Source organism: Ananas comosus, linkage group 16 (genome assembly GCF_001540865.1).
Source record: "Ananas comosus cultivar F153 linkage group 16, ASM154086v1, whole genome shotgun sequence".
Classification (NCBI taxonomy): domain Eukaryota; kingdom Viridiplantae; phylum Streptophyta; class Magnoliopsida; order Poales; family Bromeliaceae; genus Ananas; species Ananas comosus.
Window position 1 is genome coordinate 527 of NC_033636.1, and position 10,635 is coordinate 11,161.

Below are 10,635 nucleotides of genomic sequence, written 5' to 3' on the forward strand. Positions count from 1 at the left end.
TTTTTTTTTTTTTTTTTTTTCTTTTCAAATGTTCTAATAATATGTTTACAGTTTCTGTCCCAACTATTTATCTTTTAACGCGAGTTTCATTTGGACGATCTGAACTAGATGAAATGGAGCATTAATTTTGGGGCATATTTTGATTTCCCAATTTTTGAACTTTCATTTTCTAATTTGACGAAATTAATCTTTTAAAAGGTTTTCATGAAATTGAGACCTACTTTTTTTGAAGGGATTTGTGTTTCCCTAAATGGTAACCCTCAATCTAATGAAATCTTGTATTGGCTTTCGGAAATTTCTTTGAAATTAGCAACCAGTATTGTCAATTGAGTCCAAAGGATCAGATAAAAGGCACATTTAAGAACAAGCCAAATGGATTGTAATAGAAAAAAGAAAGGCATACATTGAATGTCAGCATAATAACTTGCTGCCCGTACGATGACAGCAGCTCAACATCATGGAAACATGTTACGGCACTAAAATCCTCATTTTCCTCCTTCCTCACCGACATCCTCGGCCGCATTGCTGTGAGATCGTTGGCGCTAACTGTTAATCCCAAAAGCTCAAGCTGTTAGAAATACACAACCTATTCACTTAACATATACAGATACAACGCCCCACGGGTCTTGATTGTAACTTGGCCCAATTAGCCTCACGCCATTTCGAATATGACTCGGCCCACTCAGCCTTACACCATTTCGAATATGACTCGGCCCAACATGACCTCCCGCCACAGGACAGGATGCTGGCCCATTTAAGCCAACAATCCCCCATTTAGTACCTGCACACATTTGCAACATGCGAGAATCGAATCCGTGACCTCTGGCTTTGATATAACTTGTGAGATCGTTGGCGCTCACCATTAATCCCAAAAGCTCGAGCTATTAAAAATACGCAATCAATTCACTTAAAGCATACAGATACAGCGCCCCACGAGTCTCCATTGTGACTCGGCCTAACCAGCCTCACGCCACTTCGAATATGACTCGGCCCACCCAGCCTCACGCCATTTCGAACATGACTCGGCCCAACATAGCCTCCCGCCATAGGGCAGGATATTGGCCCATTTAAGCCAACAGTCGCCTCCGCTTCGCTCTACTCCGCCGCCTCGCCCTCGTCCTGCCCTCGCGCTCGTGCACTCCTCTGTCCGTGCCTTGGTCGAGGGAGACACGAGCGAGGGTGCGGGATGAGCATGATTGGGAAGAAGACGAAGAAGAGGAGAGCAATTTGGTCATTTGTCACACCGTACCCTTATGTGAACATTTTTTATTTTTTAAGGGTGCGAAGTGTAGGTTTTTTAATAACAGAGGAAAAAATAAAAAAACGGATATTGACACAGAAGTTTTCTGTAATTTAGCCTAAATTATAAGTAGAACTAACAGAAGTAGAATCAGCATGCATATGTTTATCAAGTTATTCTTAGCAAATGCGGAACTTTGCCTAATGACTAGTAATTTAAATTTGTTGGCCTATATTTCTGTCATCCTTTTCCTCTTTATTCTATTTGATACTTCAGTATGTAGTGCTTATGAATTCACTTGAAGTATTCAAACAAGTGGCATCGACATTTTTATTGAANATGCGGAACTTTGCCTAATGACTAGTAATTTAAATTTGTTGGCCTATATTTCTGTCATCCTTTTCCTCTTTATTCTATTTGATACTTCAGTATGTAGTGCTTATGAATTCACTTGAACTATTCAAACAAGTGGCATCGACATTTTTATTGAACCCTAGTGTTTTTTTTTTTTTTTTTTGACTTTCGGATTGTCAAGGTATGCATATTTAAACAGTATTTCTCACTCATGGTTTATATCTTTGTTGTGCTATAGGTATTTGCTGGGTTTGTGATAGCTAACCTTTCCGATCGGGTTTCTCGATTTTTGGGATGGTAGCAGAATGATGTTTGTATTCTTATGTATTCATTCTTTATACACAAACAACATTAATTCACCTCCCTTCGCAAATTGAAAGGGAGTCATTTTCTTCACAGATGGATCCCCCGGAAAAGAGATAGTTGCTTAGGCTATCATTCCCTCTCTCTCTCTCTTTTCTTCTTTTTTTTTTTTATTTTTTTTGGTATTTTTTAACTGGGTGGATAGTGTTATTGGAGCAGAAGCATTGGTATGTTTTCGTTTGTGCGGAGTGAAGTCCAAAAGCAATAAAGTAATTCTTTTTGTTCAAATTCTTTTAGACGTAGGTTGTTTTGTTGTTGTAAATGTTTGTAAAGTATGTTATAGTGTTCGTTCAAAATTTATTTATTTTTCTTGATTACTTGAAATTTTATTGGATATGTTGTGCTTGGCTGAATGCGTATCACGCTCCGCTGTAGTCTTCTAGTTTTAATTTGTTTAGTTGTTTCCATTGAAATTTACATTATTCTTGTGAATTTTTACATGGAAAGTTTAAACTCGCTTCTGATCTTAGTTTCCATATATTTTCCCTTCAAGAATATTGTATATTTGAGACACTTTTAGCATTTATTGTTGGCATTTTTTGTGGGCTTTTAGAATCATTCTACAGGTCACCTTTCAAATCTAATTTTTAAAGAATAGAATAATAGCTGCAGGAGAGAGATCTATATGAGGTATCAAATTTGAAGGGACCTTTGCTTTCATTCTAGCTGTTAAATATAAAATATTTTGAAATGTTGTTCTCTACATTTTAAACTTAATTGGTTGTGTCACCAACATTTTGTTCATTTTCTTTGCGCTTCTCTTATTTAATTTTCTTTTCTTTAATTCAAATTTATGGTTGGAGCATATCCAAAAGGATCAGTAAGCAAAGCCCTACATATTCATGTAAGGCCATAAAATTTGCAATGGCCTCAGTTTTGAAGGGTCCTGCAAAAGCTTTCTTTTTAGGGTCTCTTTTGAGGGGTGTCATCTTATGGAAACAAGGTCAGAGGTCACATTTACTGGAGAATAGATTTTTTTTTTTTTTTTTTGAATTTTGTTTTGCTATGAGGTAGAAGGTGACTTTAGTGCAATTTATTAATAAAGTTACTAGATGTAGTTGAATATGTGCTTATCACTATTCTGGTACAGATTCCGCCCAATTATTCAAGTATTTATTACCATCCCCTTTAAATTAATTTCTAACGCTTTAATAGTCCATATTAGATCGAAAAAAAAAATTATGAATTGAAAATATAAGGATCATGGATCGATTATAGCACTAATGATTAGACCTAAGCATTTTAGGTTGATGATTTGAGCCTAATAAATTATTAGTATTAATGAGTTAATCATTATATTTAGTACCAAAGCTAAATACTAGTTGCGACTATAAGAGTTAAGTGTTATATACTGGCAGATTGTTTAAAATCATAAAGTTGATAATATAATCCAATTATATAAATTGATGAGTTTGTGGCAGATAGTTGAAAAATTATAAAGTTGATAATATAATCCAATCATTCAAATTGACGTGTTTGTCGAAAGTTTGTAGAACTATTTGTCAGAATAGAATATTTCATAGTAATATATTGTTAATCTTGTGTAGCTAGAATACTATTGATAGTATGAGAATAGTAGTTACTACTAACTTTTCGAGCATTGGATATATAGGATTTAATCGGGGTTTCGTGGAATAGTAATAATTTAAGGATGGAAAAGTTGATAATAATCACTATTCATATACTATCCGTAGTGTACTATCTCAACTTTTGTTAATTTGTCAACTTTGTTCTCCGAAAGGTACAGTAGGATTAGTTAATAGATATTTAATTATGGAGACATTTTGTTTTGACACACGAAGGAAAATAGGGATCAACACTCAAATCAAGAAATATATAGTATTATATAGCATTACGTACCTAGTTTATAAGGTCAATAAGNTCCAACACATAAAACAAGTTAGCAGTATATATATACTTAAAATGTCAAAATAATGGTGTAGGAAACAAGAGAAGTTCTCACTATATATAATGAGAAAGTTTTATGTTTTATTACACATGGTTTTCCTTATTTCTGTTGCCACCTCAATTCATAGAAACTAATTTATGCACAACCATTGAAACTTCTCCATACAAGAAATCAACATAACTATCCAGTCTAATGCGCACTCTCCGTCCGCAGCGAGTGCAAAACAAGAAAGCTATTGAAACCCAAAAACCTCCTATATATGCAGCTGTAGATATTGCATAGAAGATGATTCTGTCAATACAAGTAACCTCTTTATCTTCTTCTTCAGATGATGTTGTTGTGTTTGATGAAGTAGTACATGTTCCGTCTAATGGCGGTCCGTGTAGGCCAACATTGCCTTCATAAGTAGCCTTACCAAATGTGGCAAATTGATCTCGAAAACTCGGTATGCATCCAGATAAATTGTTTTGGGCTATAGAGAACACCTCCAAGAACTTCAATTGGTCTAATTGCCAAGGAATGCCACCACTTAATCTGTTGTTGGATATGTCAAGGCTCTCAATCTGAGATAAATTTGATAGGGCTGCAGGGATTGGACCCGTAAGTTGGTTGTAGGATAAATTTAGAGATTTAAGTCCACTAAGATTTCCAACTTCAGGTGGAATTTTTCCTGTTAACTTGTTTGCTGATATATCAATTAAGGTCATAAAAGCCAAATCAACCCCTCTATATACGTACATATTGCCTTTGGTACTAAATTTTTCCCCTTGTATTTCCTCCGAAATATTGTGCGATAACATAATAGGCAAATCTGAAGAGTCAGCAGCTATCCATTCATAGGAACCACCATCAACGGTCCATAGATCCGACAGTTGAGAGGAATATGATTCAATGATTCTGAATGCCATTGTACCAAGGCAAGATGGTATTGATCCAGAAAAGTTGTTGTGTGATAGGTCTAATACGTGCAAATCTTGTAAGTTACACAATTGAATAGGAACCAACCCTTTGAAAGAATTTTCTCTCAGAATAAGAATCTTCATTGCAAGCTTACTTCTTATTTGCGTTGGAATTAGACCTGAAAAGTAATTTTTGCTAATGTCTAGTGCTTCAAGTTGCGAGAGATTAAAAAGAACACTTGGAACTTTTCCAGTCAAAGCATTGTTAGCCAAATTGAGATAAATGATGCTTGGAGGGAAGCAAAGAGGTAAAGAACCAGAGAAATTGTTGTAGGAGAGATCCAATAGCAGGAGCCACGTTAGATTGCATAAGCTTTGTGGAATTTGTCCATGGAAATGATTTCCTCTGAGACTAAGAAATGTCAAAAACGATGCCTTCAAAATGGTTTCTGGAATTGAACCATCTAGGTTATTGTCATGAACATCCAATAAACTTAATTCTCCTGGGATGTTGTTTGGTATTGTTCCTGATAGCATGTTACCATCCAAGTAATTTTTACTAATGTCTAGTGCTTCAAGTTGCGAGAGATTAAAAAGAACACTTGGAACTTTTCCAGTCAAAGCATTGTTTGACAAATTGAGATAAATTATGCTTGGAGGGAAGCAAAGAGGTAAAGAACCAGAGTAATTGTTGTAGGAGAGATCCAATATGGTGAGACTCACCAGATTGCATAAGCTTTGTGGAATTGAACCATCTAGGTTATTGTCATGGACATCCAATAAACGTATATCTCTTGAGATGTTGTTTGGTAATGTTCCTGATAGCATGTTACCATCCAAGTAAATGCTTACAAAATAACCTGCAGAATTTAGATTATGAATTTTCCCATACAAATTGTTATTGGAAAGCTTCAAGATGGCTAACTGGGTATTACTACTCATTAGGTGAGCTGGTACTTCACCAGTGAGATGATTGTCCGAAAGATCTAGGACCACCAACTTTGTCATGTTGACTAATGATGAAGGGATGCTTTCAATTAAATGATTGGATGAGAAGTTAAGCGCCTTCAAATTAGGAAAGACCATACTAATGTTACAAGGAATCGAACCGCCGAGCTGATTCATGGAGATATCGATTGCGTTCATACTTTCTATGTGATGACTAGGAAGATGAATTGGTCCTGTTAACAAGTTATTTCCTAAGTTCAAGTATTCCATTTTGGTGTTATTGTTGAGCAGGCAAGTCGGGATGTTCCCCGTTAAGTTGTTGTAGGAGAGGTCAAGTACTTCGAGGTGATGTCGAGAGCAGAGAAACATAGGGGTGCGAATGGCGTTCTCATCCAGCTTACAGCTTGACAGCATAAGAATTCGCAATTGTAATTGTTGAATTGAACTCCAAGTATTAATATGCACCTCTAGTCTCGTGTTGTTTGAGAGTATGATTCCTTCAAGCTTTGACATGTTGGCGAAAGAGTGCAGTGGAAATTTCCCATGAAGGTAGTTGTATGAAAGGTCTAGATATTGAAGTGAGACAAGCCCTCTGAAGAGATGCTTCGATATTGTTCCTTCAAAGAAGTTATGCGAAAGATCAATATGCTGAAGGGATGTCATGTTTGCGAGAGTTGGAGGAAGAGTCCCACAGAACTGATTATATCCAAGGCGCAACTCTCGCAAGTTCTGTAGATCTCGGAGAACTGTACATGATAATAAAATATACATTTTTTATCACATAATCCTTAAAAGAGGCATCTAGTAATTTTGAAATGGCTATATAGAAACCATACCTTTTAAAGAAAGTGACCCATTTAAATAATTTTGACTCAAGTCCAAAACTTCGAGAGACATCAGATACCCCAAAGACGTTGGAATCTCTCCTATAAAATTGTTTCCACTAAGATCAAGCACCTTTAGCTCCTTTAATCCTACTAAGGCTGGAAAGAAGACACAAGAAAGGCATAAATTATGAAAAGAGAGTATTGATTACAATTTTAATAGTGCATATCTTTCTGTTGCCGCCATTGTTTAAGTTCACTTGTCTTAGGTTCGGTTGGGTGTGATTCACCGTCTTGGGTTTGATTCACCAACTCGGATGTAGTTTATTTTTTATCCATCATTAGCATGACCCGCTGTTGACTTGGGTTTAGTTCAATTTAAGTTCGTGTCCAAGCCAGCTAGACTAAGGCTCGGCTCTAACTTATTTATATTCTATCCTTTTTTTTTTAGAGAGAAAAGTGGTATGCTAACGTTTCAATCAATCAGAAGATGAATTAAGCTACAAAATGAAACAACTAGGACTAAAAACAAAAAAAATGCAATGAGAGTCCCAAAGGTTCCTACAAGAGCATATCTCCACCAACATCTATCTTAAGGTGAGCTTCTTTCTACTGAAAATTCTTTTATTCCGCTCCAACCAGATAACCCACCAAGAAGTCGTGATAGTCGTTAACTCCTTTCCGTCTAAAGTGGCCCCCTTGACTTTATGCTTATGCTGGGTTTTGTTAAATCCCAACCATTTAAGCAGTTGATTTGGTACGACTTGGGTTAGAACCTATGTTAAGTCCATTAGCCCTTTTGGCTAAGTAATATGATTTTTTTTCCTATATTTAATTAAGAAGCCAACATTATGTCAAATCTTAGTGCACGTCAAGTTGTGATTAAAGGCTTGCGCAAGACAGAATGCACCTATCACAAAGACGATGATTTTGGTTTAATCGAACACAAATCAAACACATCATAAAGAAGGCAATTTGGATTGAGCTGTGCCTACCACGAAAATGCCGATTTTGATTTAATCGAGCCCAAATCAAGCTAACACGAATACGGAGATTTAGTTTGAACCGTGCCTATTATAACGACCAGACCCACTAGTAATAATAACTTGTTGGCTTTAAACAACTGGCCCAAAATGCTTAAATCCAGTTATTATTATTAAGATACCCAGCCTCTTGTATTCCCAATCAGAACCCCTTTTCCATAGAAAAGAATTATTATATGATATGAGATTCTAAAGGTGGCTCTTGCGGGTTAAAGAGGTGAGATTCTAGAGGTGACTTTTGCGGGTTAAAGAGGTGAGATCGTGTTAAGGAGGTGAGATTCTAGAGGTAACTCTTGTGCGTTAAAGAGGTGCTTTCCATCAAACCCATAGTATTGAGCTTTGATCCATATAGCACTTAGCTCTCACACTTTTAACTAATACCAACTGTATCAACCAGTTCAACTAGTAATAATAACTTGTTGGGTCCAAACCATTGGCCTAAAGTGTTTAAATCTAGTTATTATTACTAGAGTGCGTGGTCTTTTATATTCTCGATCAGTTTTCATCCGATATGAGACTATTAGGATGTTACACCTATCCTAGAGACGACCATTTTGGTTTAACTTGACCCAAACCAAATCTATCACAAAGGCGGTGTTAAAAATCGGAACGGCGAAAATAAGAGCCAAAGAAAATACTAATGCAGGAAAAAAAAAAAGAAAAAGAAAAAGTGTACCAAAATTTACGTGGTTCGACCAACGGCCTACATTCACGAGCAAAGACGGAGCAAAAACTCTATTAATACCAAAACGCGGAGTACAAAGATTGAATCTCTCAAAAATAAGAGCCCCCAAAGAATAAAATATATAAGACGCGCGCATGCCTAGAGCATCTCCAATGAAGCACGTCCTTACAATGGGATTGGATCTGAGAGCAACAATAGAAATCCTCTTGGCCGTCCGGACCACCCAGCAACTTAGGCCACCGAGCAACTTAGACTTAATTAGTGCATGGCTTTTAATTAGTCGCACCGGCTTCATTAACTTGGCCGCAGTATATAATACACATCTCCAAACTAGAGTCTAATTATATAATTTTAGTCCAACTAAACTTCTAAACACAAATCTAATTCTAATTCAATTAGAATTAGCCTCTTACTTATAATCTATATAAGCTAAACTAGTCTAAATTATATCTTATCGTAATGAGACTAGGATTTATCCTCAATTTAGATAACTACAAATCTAAATCAAATTTAACACGCGGCAATTTGGTTTGAATCGTCTCTATCACGAAGACGGCGATTTTGGGTTAACCGAACCCAAATTAAGCCTATCATGAAGATGACAACTTGTTTTAAGCTGAATCGGATCAAGCCAATTACAACGACGACAATTCAGTGGAAGCAAACTCGAAGCAAGACTATCACAAAGACGGCCATTCTATTTAAGCCGAATGGGATCAAGCCTATCACAAAGACGGCCATACAAGACAAATAGTTATTATTTCATTTCATTTATATTTGAAAATATCAAATTTTAAATTTTTGTACAAATTTAAAATTTAAAATCTTAAATTTAAATTTAAATTTAAGTTATTTAAAAATAAAATTCAGTAAAAGAATTATTATTTGCAAACAGCAAAATTTTTTTGAGAAACAGCTTTACAAAATTACTTCAATAAAATCGTTTTTCATCTAAACTCAGCTAAATGCTTTACATCTTTTAACCAAAATTAATTCTCTTAAGTAAAATCAATTCTGCAGAAATCACTATTCCGGAATTTAGGTCAAATGGACCCTATAATGATCTTAGGATCTCTTCACTTTGAAAAATAATTCAAAAAATTTCAAAACAAGGCAACACTATATTTCTTTATCTCTTTCCTCAATCACTTAAGAAAGTCATCATTAAATTAATCACAATTTATTTTCTTTTCTTCCTCTATTTTATGTTTATTTTCTTTCCTCTTTTTTTTAAAAATTTAATTTTAAATTTTTTTATCTGAATAGACTGTATAAGAATGCACAATTGTAATTGTTGAATTGAACTCCAGCATAAAAAATTTTGGAGAACCATACATGATAATAAGATATAAATATTCTATCGTATAATCTTAAAAAAAGGCTGGTAATTTTGAATGAGGTATGAAAACCATATCTTTCAAAGAAAGTGACGCATTTAATTCATGCTGACCCAAATTCAAAACTCTGAGATATGTCAGATATCCCAAAGACGTCGGGATCTCTCCTGTAAATTGGTTTATACTAAGATCAAGCACCTTTAGCTTCTTCAATCCTACTAAGGTTATAAAGAAAACACAAGAAAGACGTTAGTCAACAAGAGAATCTCTCTCTCTCTCTCTCTCTCTCGCTCTCTCTCTCTCTCTCTCTATATATATATATATATATATATAAAATATCCTCTTTATTTTTCTCTAAGAATCGTCACCAAATTAATCACAATTTATCTATTTTTTTCCTTCCTCCATTTCATATATTTATTTTCTATCCGCTTTTTTTTAGTTTAATTTTAATTTTTTTTTTAATCTGAATAGATTGCATAAGAATTGACAATTCTAATTGTTGAATTGAACCATAGTTAGTTAATTCGCGATTAATACGCGAATTATACGCGTATTTTTTTAAACACGAATTAAACGGCGAATTTCGTATTTTTCCCAAAAGGTTGAAAAAAAACGCGATTTTTTCGTCAAAAATTATTATTCGCGAATTAATCGCGATTCGCGAACAATTCGCCCAAAAAATCGGCGATCGCCGTCGCGGACTTTATATATATACTCTCCCTCCAGGTGACACCTCACACCTGGAGGGGAGTGCGCCAGGTGCTCCGACTTTATCGGAGCACCTGGCGCGTGTTAGGGTTGGAGGGTTTTCGGGGCTATTAAAAATGACAAGTAGAAAGGGTAAAACCTCTGCTGAGCCCGCTCCTCTACCCTAGGCGGCGGCGCCGGGAACGAGGGCCGCGGCCGCTCCCGCCGCCTCCTGCTGCTGCTGCGCTCGCCGCTGCTCTCGCCGCCGCTGCTGCGCTCGCCGCTGCTCTGGCCGCCGCTGCGCTCGCCGCTGTTCTCGCCGCTGCTACGCTGGGAGCCGGCC

The 10,635-nt window shown here is 36.1% G+C and overlaps 1 protein-coding gene across 1 annotated transcript in view; it reads right to left on the reverse strand.

The window, feature by feature from the left end:
• Positions 404-10,635, reverse strand: part of LOC109722225 (receptor-like protein 12) — a gene marked incomplete at its 3' end in the record, with an annotated part of 13,953 nt that continues 3,721 nt past the window's right edge. The window contains exons 6-9 of the mRNA XM_020250174.1: positions 6,550-6,696; positions 4,175-6,459; positions 782-881; positions 404-546 (exon numbers count right to left, since the gene is read on the reverse strand). Of these exons, the coding sequence (XP_020105763.1) occupies positions 404-546; positions 782-881; positions 4,175-6,459; positions 6,550-6,696 (2,675 nt within the window). The remainder of the gene's footprint in view (positions 547-781; positions 882-4,174; positions 6,460-6,549; positions 6,697-10,635) is intronic.